The 15249-nt window shown below is 45.5% G+C and overlaps 1 protein-coding gene across 1 annotated transcript in view; it reads left to right on the forward strand.

Annotated features, from left to right (window-relative positions):
- The window catches only part of LOC107218965, a 116335-nt gene that overhangs the window by 53878 nt on the left and 47208 nt on the right, over nucleotides 1-15249 (forward strand). The window contains exon 2 of the mRNA XM_015657014.2: nucleotides 2952-3028. Within this exon, the coding sequence (XP_015512500.1) occupies nucleotides 2959-3028 (70 nt within the window). The 5' untranslated portion in view covers nucleotides 2952-2958. The remainder of the gene's footprint in view (nucleotides 1-2951; nucleotides 3029-15249) is intronic.

Here is a 15249-nt window from a genome sequence, read left to right on the forward strand (position 1 = left end):
CCCTACCGGAGGGTGCATTATTCGATATGCCCCGGAACAAGCAAGCGGCGCTCAAATCTTATCGTGCTGCAACTGGTGACGCGATATAATTCATTGCAATTGTTTCGAACATTGCTATTGTGCATAGCTGAACGTTACACCGGGATTAACGGTGGAAATGTACACAACGGTATCCAATTTCGATCACTCGTTCTCCGATAGTGAATCCATGATAAACTCATTACTTCCCCTTCACTACGAATCACTTACGAATGTTTTAGTTTCAGGAAATCTTCCATTTCAACAAAATTCGTACATATCATACTATTTCACTTCATACTACCGTGAGCAGACGTTTCTCTGTAAACTTCCTGATAACCACTGCTGCTATACGCTCAAGCCCGAATGAGTGTAGTTGGCAACTGCAGCGAGCGGTCTGCTGGAGGTGTGCTGAGCACGCGAGGATTGGTCCAGAGCTTGCGGTATTTATGTAATAATATGTACTCACCTTCAGTGAGGGTTCATAGATCGGTGGAATTTCGCACAAATATTACACCACGGTTGTAGGTTGCAGGAAGCCTGGAATTGCTCCGCGAATTATTTCAGTCATCGCATCACACGATGGGAGAAATCAAAGTGAACCTTCTCAGAAAGATCTCAGATCGCTTGTAATATCGTAAGTCTTAACTTGGCATACTCGAGACGGAGGAGACGGTGAGTCCTATTCTTGGAAAGCGGTTTGTCGAGGGTTAAAAACCTCTTTCTCCTCAGTCTCGACCAATTTGTGCCCATATGCACCACGTTGCCGAGAGAAATCTGTTCGCCCGCTTGCCCGTCGTTTCGGATACGGTATGGTACATTATACCCGTGCATAAAGGGGTGTGCGGGACACTGACGCCATTGTGCGAACAGGCGGTACTGGTCGCCTTCCTGAGCGGTCGTGGTTTCTGCAGTAGCTTCAACGAGCAATACCACCAAGTCGAGGCTATCAACCTCCCCAACCCCCGTCTCCGTTCCTGGTTTCCCGTCCGTGCAGGGCACCATCTTCTTCCTTTTGTCACCTCCGTGACCGCTAAGTACTGACCGCGGTGAAAAGGCAAAAGAACAAGAGAAAATGGAGATGAAAACTCGGGTCGGAATTTTTACAACTTCCAATCGTTGGACTGTGGTGGTTTTTTTCTTTTTGAACGTCAATTTTACTTATTTTTCTTTCGACTGTGGGTTTGGCGACGTCAATAGTAATTGTTATTACGATACCTGGACCACGGAGGCTGGAGGTTTGCGGCTCGTAGAATGGTCGTTACTTTTATTTCCGCGTTTCGATGCCGAAGAGAGTAATTAATGTTACGAGAATCGCCGAGCTAACGAATTCGGTGGGTACGCGTTCTGAACGCTAAGCGCCGCTATCTTGCTGACCAATTGTAACTATGTCTGTCGGGAACGAGGGGTGGAGATGAAACACATTGCGTTATCAAATCATGTCATTAGCCACGTGTTTCGCGTTAAATCAAACACGGGGCACCGGCCTTTCGGTTATCCGAGCTATTTAAGTATGCGCGTACACGTGACCCGGTAATTAATCCGGCAAAATAACGTTATTCCAGAAGCTCGATGAGAAGCTTAATTTTTTGAGCCGGCAAAGCAGGCAGAGCCTGAGGCTTGTTTTCCTAATTTACTTTGCAAAACTCACAATTACAGCCGCACCGAAGTCCTGTGGCTGAGTAAAGCGATGAGTTTATTTTTACCTCTACTCTCAGAATTAAAGAACCCCAATGACTCCCTAAAAGCTCCACATAATTCTACCCGGTATATTTTTCGTGATGTCGGTTGTCCGGATTTTCGACGACTCGGTGTGATTTGTCGCCCATGGCAACGGTCACGCGTGTATCCCTTCTCTCTACCACCTGAATTCGCTCCGTGGACGCAGTCGAATTTACCATTTTTTTGCCCCGAAAAGATGCACGCTTCTCTTCCTACGAATCCCCCGATCATAATCCACCACAATATGCCATCAGAGAAGTAAAAACCCGCCCTTTCTTTCCACCCCCACCCGTTCACTCCGTGCATCCACACAAGCCCGCCACCGCCGCTGTGCCGTTGAAGTGGAAGAAAACACAACGCGGGCTATTACGTACACCCGCAAATACCTGCAACTGCACACCGACAGCGAGGCTCATTTATATGTATGTACAGTGTACACCATACGCACATAGATATCGTATACACGTGACAGAGTAAGGGAACGGAATACAGCGGCTTCTGGTGCTGCTAGCGTCACATGGCCATTTAGGGGAACGGGCGAGGGTGGCTTCGAGCTTGCGATGGGACGGAGAGGGGCGGGGAGGGGGGGGGGGAAGGAAGGGGTGGCCTTCCTAAGCAAGAAGAGACGCTCGCGGCGATGTGCTTCTATCCGTTCGCGAGATGACAGAGGCCCGACTCCACCGCCGGCATCACCACCACGACCATCGCGTCTACCACCACCATTTTCATCATCTCTGAGAATTCTCTACGCTTCTGTGTGTCCGCGTCTGTTTGCGATGGTGTGAGCAAGAGCACCGCCACCTTCGCCTCCTCCAGATGCGCTGGCTGCGAAGAACCAGACCATTGACACCGAGCCCGGGCTATTGTTACATCCTCCGGCTAATAAAGAAAAATAAAACCCCTCTTGCAGATATTAGTTTGTCGGTCTCGTGCAGTCTGGTTCCGGGACTGCCTCTCTCTCTCTCTCTTTCACTCTGTGTTGTATTGCAGTGGCAACTACCAGCGGCTTCGAAAGGCGTAGCGTATACGGTGTTTCTTCGAGATTGTTCGTTTATTGCCTGCATTTTTATATTTCTCCTTTATTATTATTTTTGTCACTTTTTTCTTTAAAGCTATCCCTGTTTTACACACGAAGGATAATTATCGTGTCTTGAGATAAGAAGCGAGACAATATTTTTTTCATGAATATTCTCGCCTTTCTATGCTTTCAGCTCCAAGATGAAGTGGCCTTTCCTCCTATTGTGGCTCCTGTTGTCGCATTCTGGGATTCTTGAGGCACTGCAGCATGGTAAGTGTAAAAGTACATACTTCTCTCGGTTGATTACTTCCTGATACATGCTTTTCAATCGATATCGTATTTCATCAGTGAAACTTGTACTTAAAGTTGCTGGAAATTAATGTGTTAATTGAAATTCACATAGTCATCTATGTAAATGTAAGTTTTTCATATTCACAATCGCCAGTGAAACATATCTGTTTGTTCGCGAAGCGTCCCGCAGACTATGCTTTTACGTCCCTGAGACGTCTGTGAAAGAAAATTTCGTGCGTAACCCCTTTGAAATTGTAAGGATTGAACCAGCAGTTATAACAGAACTTCAATAATACCAATATTTCGATAAAATTCGGGCGAATTTTCGCTTGTGGCAGACAAAATGTCTATAACGGATAATTCATTCTTCGGAGATGAATCTTACTTTTCCCATCGCAGAGGCAAAAACAAGTCTAGTTAAGATGAAGAAGATTAATGTCAAAGCAACGTGAGTTGGAAACGGTCGATTATATTTGAATATTTCATTGCGAAAGGGGAACGACATGTGGATATGGATTTAGGGAAATTAAGCTGTAGTGCATCCATGGAAGATGAATCGCTCCTGGAACTCGGAAACCCAGTCGCCTTCTAGCTAGCGAAATATAACCAGATAATACTATATGCCCGCGGTGGTTGCGTCCCACGTCGTTCTCAGTCACCCCAGCGGACCTTTGCCGGGTCATTCCGAACCCTCGAATCCCCCACTGTCGGGTCCGTTTGCTCACACTCAAAGCCCCAAGCCTACTCATCCTGAACACGTGAAGTTGTCCAGTATTTAAGTTGTTTGAACATCTCTTGGTGCACTCACTCTTACCCTCAGCCTCTGCCACTACGAAGCGGTAACAAGACCTGAGTTGTTCAGCTTTCCTCTCGTAGAGTTCGGTTCCGATGATCATTGCGGCCGCTAAGGAATCCGCCAGACGGTCCTGAGGGATTTCGCGCACTCGACGAAGTCATGAAGAGATTCGAGGACGCGGAAACTCTGTAGAAGATCAGGAGAACGGCGCAGCCTCTTTCAGATTGATTGAGACCTAGTAAAACCTTCGTCTTGGATTTACTGCTAGCAACAGCTTTTCCTTGTCGTAATAAAAATCGGAAAAAAATACCTAGAAGCTCTGCAATTTCCAGTTGAAATGTTTTCCGTTAAAGCGTACCAACTTTTCAACACTTTTGAAAACTCTCGAAGTACAACGAAATTATATGAGTATTTCACCGAGTGATGGCCGACGGGCGATGTACGTTCTTAGACGATATGGAAAAGTGATATTCAATACCAAACCGAATATTACGCAAAGATTCGAGTTGAGTGAAATCGTGCGTTATCCAATATACTCACAATCAGATATGTACATCCATTGACGAATACACGCTGCAGACGCGTTCCGAGGAACTCACGCGCAACGTATACATTCGCTTGTACGTACTTGTGAAAATATTACCGTTTGTCATATATTATGTATATCGCCAGGGTGTGGGCGCGCGTGTATGGATATTTATATTTATATACCCTTCAAGATTTCGTGGCATTCAGCTCGAACTCCGTTCTTATCTTGGGGGAGTAAACGCGGCGTCCTTCGATATTTTTAGTGCCGGGGTAGTGTGCCCGTTATTTTTTATTATTATAGGTTAGTTAATATTGGAGGGCCATGATAGGCCTCTCCCGCCCAACAACTACACGGCTGGAGATATCGGGTTGTCACCGAACCATGTGCTCATCGGCTAAACCGCGATAGCAGCGCACACGTTTATTCTAATCAAGGCTTATCATTCTCACGGATTCCCAGCTTTGTTTTAATCCTGTCCCATTTCACAAATATGTAATTAAATGATCTGAACAAATTTTATTTGTCAATTGAAAGTGACAACGACTTCGGTACCAGGCTTGTAACCGCGTCGTAACTGATCACGTGGTTGACGGTCAACAATCTTCGTTATTCTCGTTCCTTTTACTGCAGCATACCTTATTTGCATTCGTACGCACGTACGTATGCGGTTTACTTCTATACTCGTGCAATCGTGAGTGCATAATTGCAAACGCGCAGAACGCAGCCGAGCGTTATTAGATCGATGGGTCTAGTCCTCTGCGACAGTACGCGTATCAAGGGGGAGCTCAATAAATAATAATCCGTCAGCGTGATGGTGGATAAAGTTGTGTCGAGCAGGAGATAGGTTGAAAATCGTCCGTTTTCGCAATGGGTAATGGAAATCTTTCCCACAGACGAACAAAGCGTGCATACTGCATGTGGAACAGGTTTCGTATACCACGTTACAGGAGGGAACGCGATATGGTAGTTCGTTACCGCTAACTATGCAGCGGGGGCGATAAGTGCGTGACGAACGTGCAACGAGGGCTCTTTTCACCCCAATGTGATGAAACATCGTTTCAGTCGGATGGTTGAATGAAATTTTTTTCGGTTGAAATAAATCATTATGCAAATGAAAGATCCGCGGTACCTATAACTCGCAAACGGGGAGGGAGTTTCATACACCGCGCGGTTACTCAGCCTCATCTGTATCTTACGACCCTTCGCTTCCACCCCGCGTCGGAAAGTGTGCCGGTATTAATTCACTTTATTTCGTTACGTGACGCGGAATCTCGCTCCTCAAAATCAAAAAGGATCAAGCGAAAATCTAAGCAGAATTATGACACTGAAGGATCTCCTCTTTACTCCTCAAGCTCTGTAATCTTCCACTCTCCAGCAGTATCCCGCCAACCGAGGCGTTATTGAACTTTTGGGCTTTGCTCAGTTGCACCCGAAGCGTTGACTTTACATCGCCACACCTACAGGAATACCGTATTAAGGGTACGTAATCGTACCACATAAATTATTGAGTTGCCTAAGCGCACGAGGAGGTGAAGCTGCGCTGATTCTCGAAAATTTTCCCACGGACGGGGAAAATTCGCGTCAGCATCAACGTCCTTCATCCCCCGACACCCCGGGCCAACGGCAACCTTCCCTCACCCCCATTCCTCCACCTATCAGCAGCGCGGCGGGGCGCAGGCGGGGGTGCATATCTGTGGGAGTTAGATAAGGTAGGTGGTGCCTATATCTACCCACATCCTACCGCAGGCCGGAAAGTTATGCGTGGCTCTGCAGAACCCCCGTTGAACCCCGCGTAACTCGGTGGGGAATCTACGGAAAGCTCGCCAGAGACTCTTCCACGGGTAGTCAAAGTCTTGGTTTTACACTCGGTAGAGCGAGTGAAGGGTCGCGCCGAGGGACGGATCCTCGGGATACAACGGGATCTGGCTAAATGGCCGGGAGAATGGAAGTGTTTTTTGCGCGGAACGTCTCTCCCGGCATTGGGTGGCTCTGACTCGGTTAGAACTATGCTTTCTCCTCGATTATGACGATTCTTTCATTCTATTCTTCTTCTTCATTGCCCGCTTCCTACGCCTCCCCCCATGAAAGTGGGAGAGAGGAGCTTTTTTCGTAGTTGGCCAAGCTTTCACCGCATATATTCCCGTCTTCCATCATCACGGGTTTTTTCACCGTCACCCGGATACATGCGACACCTTTTTCGCGACGGTGGATGGATGCGGTAGGAAGACGCAGCTTCTGGCGCTCGATCGTAAGCGGCTTGATTAGTCCGCGTTTTCCGCAACGCAGAACGCGGCAGCGGAAGCGGCGTGACAATAACCGGGAACGCGACGTCAACGTTGGAAATCCCCGCTTTCGCTCAAGGTATCAGATAGTTGGCGCTTTGTATTTGCCCATTAATAGTGAACTACCATCCCAAGTGGTTGCCGAGTAAAGTCGGCGGGTGCCTAGTCGACGCTGAGAAATTAACGGAGGCGCTAATTGTGTTACGTAACCTAGTTAGCGATGTGTGTTCTTGGAAATTGTACCAGCGGTCCTATACCATGTTCCCCTCTATCCCGGACTGTACATATACGCCAGCCGCACAGCATTCGTCGACTTGTCGAGAGACCCTTAATTGGCAATTTTCAACGGTCATTTGTTCGACGTTGTTTCCCACCCTCTCTGCAGCGAGGAGACGGTTTAACCGCAGGAAAAACACCTTGTCCTCGATCCTCCGCCATCGATCCGGGCATTTCTTTTTCCCAACGGTGCATCGGAACCTCGTTTACCAGTTTCTCTTCCCAAACAGCGCACTAACCTGCCACCCGTTTATTAAATTCTCTTCGTATAACTGCTCGTGTTGTTGACTAAAATTCTGCAATTTATGCCCGTATATAACGGAGCAGAAAAACACCGACTCTAGCTCGGCAACATTTGTGCATGAGAGTTGGGGGCGGGAGTTCCAAACTCTGCATCGTGCACGTAGACCGCCAAAGGAGTTGCTTCTGCTCCTGCAGCACTTTACATACCAGCTGCCATCATGTTTGGCTATTATATAGTCGGAAACCGGCGTGAATTTAGCCGTGCCCGCGTTATACATATTTATACCCTTTGCCGAGTATTGCTGAAAGCGTGTGTGGCTTGACCCGGTCTAGTTTGCATCTTGACTCCCAGCGGGATATCAAGGGGCTATTATTTTCTCGGTTCATTAACTTCAATGCGCGGATTCGAGTAAATATTTGCTAGCTATGAACCTGTTTACCGAGCGAGGCTGGTCCGTACAAATATCCTCGTTCCGCGATCCGCAATCGGCGATACGATACCGAGAAAACGGTCGGAAGTACCTAAAACTGAAGGGATCAAGTTTCACTTTTCAAATAAAATATAGGCCAGAACAACGTCGTCAAAAATGTCGTCGAAATACCGACTGCAGATGACGCCAGACTCCAGGGCGTGATATTTTCGTCACTGCAGGAGAAAGATGCGAGTGTACGGAGAGCACTCCTTGCCAAATTGGGACTTATACTCTCTGGCCTTAACGAGAACCATTTGTCACCGGGCGCCACTCCGTGGATAGCTTCAGACGAACTTGACTTGAGTATTTTAGCCGCCTCTCGCAGCGGTCGCATTCAATTTTAATAATATTGTCACTCACGATCGGTTCGGTTGACTGGGCGAGGGAAGGAATCAATGGGTTCACGCTACATGAGTGGCCAGAGTGAGTACTATAGAACGGGTCGAATGATCCAGACCAGCAGAGTGTTCATCAAGGAAAGTCAAGCATACTAGACTGCTGAGCGCTGTTTACCGAGAAGCTTGTGCACCGTGTAATCGATAAGTATCTCGTTTGCCGTTCGCCGATGCTAATCATTAGTCACCGGTCGCTTGGAACGAGTATTGTCTCCTCGGTAGCATGACGATTCGCGGTGTGCTTTTATTGGCGTCACTGTTTCCATATCAGCCAGACTTGGAGGAGGGACTCAGGTATGTCTGATTCTACTCTCTTTACCACACGCCCGTGTGTTTTCTCTACCGGCGTTATCTATGCGTTCTTGCCTGTCTGACAGGGACACGTGATACCTGCCATACCTGCCATCGCCCGGCACACCTGAGTGTCGATAAGTCGCGTCACTCGAAGACCATTTTTCTTCGTGAAAGATGTCGTCTCGTCCGCGACAAATGACACCTTAGAGAAGAAGTGCGCGGTTTGAGTCGCTTATTAAATAAAGGCGGCGGGGGAGGGACAAGGATTACAGGCAAGTTGGGGGTAGGCAAGAGTGCCCAGCGGGGGAGCTATTATGTGATTGCTCGTTATTGTTTTACGGCCAGACGCGCTGGAGTGGTGAGGAAGAGAGTCTGGGGTCGCGGGTGGGGAGATTGTAATAAAATCAAAATACCCGGAGGGTTGGAGGGGGGACGACGTAAGCAAGACTTAGAGCCGTCTCGCGGCATTACGTGATAGTAACGGGCAACCCGAGTCTGCCCCCCGCCCCTTGCCCCCTGTACCGTAAACTATTATCGTTATATTACGTACATTTTTCTCTTTCATTTTCATAATCAAACGCCTTCTGTTTCTTCTTATTCTAATTGTAAACCATCGATTTTCCACTGCATTATGCCTGCTCGGATAGTTGAATTTTCTCGGTACAACGAGAAAACCGTATGTCTGCACAGGTTTTGAATCCATGCGCTATCAATTATTCAGTTTCAGATGTACTCAAACCAAGAAACAACTAGACCAGATAAATTACGAACCATTCCGAGTCGAAATTCACCCCCTACTTTAAACCCTACGTGTGAACCTCGGTAGCGTCAAATATAGGCGATAAATTTCGACTCGGGTTACCTCAAAGTGCCTACGCAGTTTCGATACATAATTCTCCAAATATAAAACGTTAAATTGTTGTGTGTATACTTGATTCCTGAGAGTGTAAAATTTTTGAATGGCATACGTAGAATGTTCAACGTAGAATACAGCTGCTAGGAACCGCGTTGTCCGGAGTATGAATAGAAATTGTAAGAGGAGAACAAGGGAAAGTTGGTACTCGACATTGTGAAAACGTTGGACGGGGCAAACGAGGTAGAAAACACTCGTTTACGGAGGAATAAATATTCGAAAAGCAGCCCTTACAAACAGATAAACATCTCGATAACTCTGAAAAGGGGCGCGTCCAAGGGTTGTGTATCTCAATATGATACGCGCAGCCCGAATCCTCGCGCGTTATTATATGGGTATCACGTCAGTTTTATGTGAATAGATACGCATACATACATATCTTTTGATTCTCTCGAAACGCAAAGAAAGGCAGTGCCAGCGGGCATCCCGATGCTTTCCTCTGATCCACCGCCAATCTTTCTCTGATGCGGTGATATATTTACGAGGGAGCTGGTCGCTTGATAATAAGAATAAATGTGAAAGGTTCGTCGGTTGTCCCTCATCTTGCGTGTATTTTCGATCCGCCTACGTACGTATACGCGTATACGAAGCGCTCGCCATTACCGCCATCCGCGAAAAAGAGAGCAGCGGCCAAACATTTTGCAATTAAATTTTGCTGAAAGCTCACAGCTTGCGACCACCGTGCTTTATTCCGGCCTAAGAGAGCTCCGAAATACCGCGGAGGAAATAACTGACAAAACCCCCTCGGCTCAACATGACAAATGAACGTATATTTTATTCATTGTTTCTCGGCCACGATTTTCGTTCGCATTTTAATTCCGCTTCGATGAAGCAAATTTTATATTCAAATTGTTTATCTGCTCCGTTTATTACACTCGGGGAAAAATATGTATTTTATCTTAGGTGATGAAATATTCCACGGATATTCTTTATGAAATTCATATTGCCATTGGGTGCTCACTTGTATTTATAATTTATTGTGACGATAAACGCGTGCCCACGTCACGTGGGAAAGAAGCAGACCAGCACGAACTAACAATAAGTATACAATGCAGTTGTCGAAGGGTTGCGATACGAGGAGTCGATATTACTACCGTTCTATCGCGACACCTTCAGGATCACCCTAATCATTTTCGGACTTGTGAAGGAAACTTCGCGGTCGTTCTACATCGTTAAATATCATGGAGCTTGCTAGATTTCGCTTAACGATAGATTAACCTTCATCCAGCTTACAGGCGGGTAATTAGTTCGTCGTTCAATTAACTAAGTCATTTGAAATCGATTAAATTATCAAAGTGAATTCGACGTTCTCTATTCCCCAGACAATGGTGGTACCCGCGAATATACACCGCATATGTATCGACCTGTACATACCAGGAATTAACAAGCACTTAGAGCGAAGCAGGCTCTGCTGTGCCATTCGGAAAAAAATGCAATTTCCAACTTGAGATGAACCTGGTAAGAGGTTCTACCTTATCGAACTTGACGAGCTGAAAGCTATGGCGACATATCGAATTGAAACAATTTTGATATCTGGTTTTCTGGATATGAACTGCAGAAGGAATGAAAAAGTAGTTTTATTCGACAATCGAATAATTCTTACAGATCCTCGCTGCTTCGTCCTCGTCTTGTTTCTGAACCATTTAGATTTCTTTTTCTGTAGTTGTAGCCGTCTTTGTCTGAGTCCCAAAGGGGCGTGGATACCTTTTGTCCCCAGCTGCTGAGATAACATCCAATTTGCGCGCAAACCGCCGGATTTCGTCTCCCCCCTTCCAACCCCTCGGAGCTCCTTGCAAGCCCTCGCAAGCATCGCGGTGCCGTTTAAAAAACAAGGCGCGATTTGTATTACTTTGTCGTACAGGAATGAGCGCGGAGACGCGGGTCTGCAGACAGGGATTCAATTTTTCGTCAGAAGCCGTGTCGAATTAGGCGGTTGAGGCGTTATGAATAGCTAAGCGCTTTGCCTATTACTTTGCACTTTCGAGAAATTGCCTTTTTCGCCTTCGTTTTACCCGCAGACAGGGAAACGAGTTTCATTAAAGATCACGTCTATCTTATATGCTTTGGAATGATAAAAATTCATCCTTCTATTGCAGTTCCATGCGAAACTACTTTAATTATTTCCTTACTCTCGTCGAGCGATATTACAAACAATGCGACTCCGCCATGCACGGATTATTGCACAGTCACTGCGTAATCAACGCCGTAAATGAAAGCCCTGATAATATTTAAAAAAAAACGTGCCATATAAACGTCTGGCATATTTCACAGCGTCAAAATCGTTTCGTTGAGTATTTCACCTATATACGTGCATATACCGTGGTCAAAATAACAGTTAGCGAATTATATTTCACAGATGAAATCTCAAGTTATCTCCAACCGTCTTACCGTATCGCCTAACGCAGGAATTCGTCCGTGTCATGTGAAATTTCTTAAAAATTCTCCGTCAATATGCGGCTCACGTGCAGCCAAAATGCTATACCAGTAACGACGCTTGTAGTGTGCGCGTGAGTGAAGAGAAAAGTTTCATGAAAATATAGAAAACGAGGGGTTGAAGTTGATGTTACATCGTACAGTTCGCCATGCATTGTGCTGATCCACGAACATATTGGACAACTATTTGAATGGCCAGGCATCTGTTTGGACAATAATAATCAGACAGGAGGAAAGCTCATTCATCTTGAACCGTAGTGGGGTTGGTAAAGTCCACGAATCGTTATGTTTATATCACATATGTATTGGAAGATACGATTAAAAGTCCAAACTCCAGAGCATAACGAAAGACGGATGTGAAGCATCAGCGCATAGCTGACGATACTTCGATTCGGGAGCAATTCAGAAACGGCTGCATAACGTTCCCGTGCATAAGTTCGCTCTCATTAATAACGGACTAGTTATATTCCTGGCAGATTGTAAATATACTTAAGAGACTCGTTTACATACGCGACCGATAAGCAGCACCGCCAGATTCTTGCTTGCTGCCTCGTGCAAAACCGGGACGCAACGAAGTAGTACAAACAAGTTTCGGTCAGACGTACACAAACGAGGGATCGGCATGTGTGCGTGATAATTGGTACCTTGCCGGTTCGCCTCGCGTGAGCAGCTAGCCTCGATCGAGAACTATTGCCCCGCGAATTTACAGCGGCGTGGGTATAATGATAAAGGATTCTGACTGAGCGTTGAAACCTTTTAAACGATGAAAGCTTTTGATCGTCGGCTTTCTTATGGTTTTACAAATACATCCCTCGCCCTGCTTTTTTTCGTCCCTGCATATTTTGCCGGTAAACTACACTCATGCTCTCCGGGTCCATCTTGCTCGGTAGATTAAGATGCTTTTTTTCGTTTTCTTTTGCCTCGGGTTGAACCGGCAGGAAACATTGAGGCCTCCGAAGCGCCTGAATTTCTCACCCGCTCACGGAGCCCTTCAAAATTCGGGTGAACGGACGGACGTCATTTGCCAGGTTCAGCTCAATATTTTCTCGTCCGATTCAGAGATTTTTCATCCTTTCTTTCCCTTTTGATGTCCGTATAATTTTGACTCCCCGGTTGGGAAACATTGTCTCGTCTCGCACCCCAAAACGCAAGATGGATGATGAGCCAAGAGGAATAATCGCGCTGTCATGAATTCTGGATTCTACAAGCCGAAAGAAGTATAAGGGAACAGTCCGCGATATATTTTTCACACGAAGTCGTGATAACTCAACGGTTTTCGGTGATTCTCATCGTCCCTAGGAGAGTCATATAAGCCTACAAGATTAATCCACGAGGTATAGGTGTAATAGTATACCCTATTCCATCGACCAAGCGCAATTTCTACGAATAAAAAAAAAAAACACAATTATTGTTCACCCGATGTAAAAAAGTCCAAAAAAAGAACTTTGAATTAACCTTTGCATATTTTGCGATCAACATGACCTGATCAACTATACCATATAATCACGACTCGTCACAGCAATCTAGCTTGCAAATTGCAACGTCACCGGCAGCCGTACACTAAAGAACCCTTATCGACACATACTTTCGTTTATCATCGTTGCATGGTGGAAATAGACCATTAAACCACAATTCCGACTTCTCAACTGTAATTGATTCTGAGACCATGAAAAGTTAATGAGACCATTAATTATTCAGAAAATCGCACGATTCTTACGTATAATTAACTTAAGAGTTTTTTGGTGAATATTTTATCGGACATCGTATCATTTTGTTTAAGTGTTAGCGAACGAGTAAAATATTGAACGACTCACGATATATTTCGAGTGATTTTTCATTCGTTTCTTCTTACTCTGAGTTCATTTACGTTTCTTTCAGATTTCGAATATTGAAATTGTATAGATTCATATTCGAGTTATCCTGCCGAGTCTCCCACGTGCCTTTGTACATTCGTAAAACCTCTCAAAATTCATTTATGCGGACAAATGGTTAAAAAATGTTGAATAAATTCGTTCCTCCGCACGTTCGTTGTCGAAAGATGTGACGTCGAGTGGCAAATGTCTGCAAATTTTTGATTAACCAAAGAAAATAACCAGTTCCAAAATTACCGTGTATGATAATGACGTTATTGGCCTGGTTATGTGTTATACCAGCGGTTGTAAAGCCTACCGAGAGCCGGTGTTTACTGTCATCTTTATTCCATTACATTTTTCCTCGAGAACTTAAACCATCCAAACGCGATACGCGAAATTGAAATATCGCTGAACAAAAATACATCAGCTCGGGAACTCTTCCCGCCTCATTTCGGGGGCGAGTGAGCAACGGCGAGAGGGCTTAAGAAAACAATTACAGAAATACGAGCGCGTAATTCCAGGTATAAGGGAACGAATGAGAGATGGATGGATGGATGGATGGATAGATGGTCGGGTGGGCGGAGAAACGGACGGATGCCGGAGTCGGTGGGCTTGGCAAAGTCCGTCGTAATTACAATATTTTATTGACATTTCGGTATGCCAGCTATGTTGCAATTGTTTCCGACGATAAAGCTCGCTGAACGGTGAAGTACAGTTAAGTTATCGAGTTGAAACCGAGACTGTTTAATCCGCCCCTTTGAATGTTTCTCTGAACGTCTTTCTAAAGTTGCACACTGTCAAAATTGACCAAAATCGCTCGGTCTGAGCTACTATGGTAGAATTGTCGTCGCCGATTCGAAAATTTGAGATCAGATAATGTTAGATTGACACAGAAATACGGTCTATAGAATTCCACATCGCCTTTTTCTGACGGTGCACGCATTATCTGCAAGATGATGAGAAAACAGAGAATCGAAGATTGGGTCGAACGCTCGCGTGATTGGAAACCAAAGACTTGTCATCTCACCTGTCGTCAGCTGTTAGTTTGAAAAACGATTCGTGCCAGGATGTATAGGGTTGTGGTGGCCATAAACGGTACGTACGATCTACCATCCGATGTATTACGTTCCTAATTACGAATGTACAATGTCACGTGAGCACGCATGGAGAGCTGGTACGGGTTGTTACGCGGCAAAGCATAAGTCTTCGATCTAAAAATACATATCGAAAAGTGATGGAACCATTGCTGCCAGAGACGTGGGACACTCGCCTGAAGCTTTTGCCAAACGTGTCGGTTTGATGTACGTGCAGTCCGCTTATCCACTCACGTAAAGACGAATCATAATTTATTCCATCGCGTGGAGGAACGAATCGAAAATACTTTTCGCTCGGTTCCAAGCTTCGAGTAAATGCGCAATGCAAAAACGTCGGCCATTGGTGTGGCAGGTTTTTTAATCTCTTCATATTTCAACAGCCTTTGTACGTTAACTGCTTCATCGGGAATGAACAACGGGCAAAATATTTATCTCAGAGACATCGGGGTCAGACTGGGATTTTTGTATCTACATAAGAAATTGCATATCTTCATACTTCAATGAGAAGCCATATTGCCACGCAGTTTAAGTCCAACGGCATCTAAAATTTAAATATCTAATTCCAGCTGTCGTCTAGCTCATATACATTCCCGTTTACCTCGGTTCGACTTCAAGGGTC

This window comes from Neodiprion lecontei, chromosome 4 (genome assembly GCF_021901455.1).
Source record: "Neodiprion lecontei isolate iyNeoLeco1 chromosome 4, iyNeoLeco1.1, whole genome shotgun sequence".
Classification (NCBI taxonomy): Eukaryota; Metazoa; Arthropoda; class Insecta; order Hymenoptera; family Diprionidae; genus Neodiprion; species Neodiprion lecontei.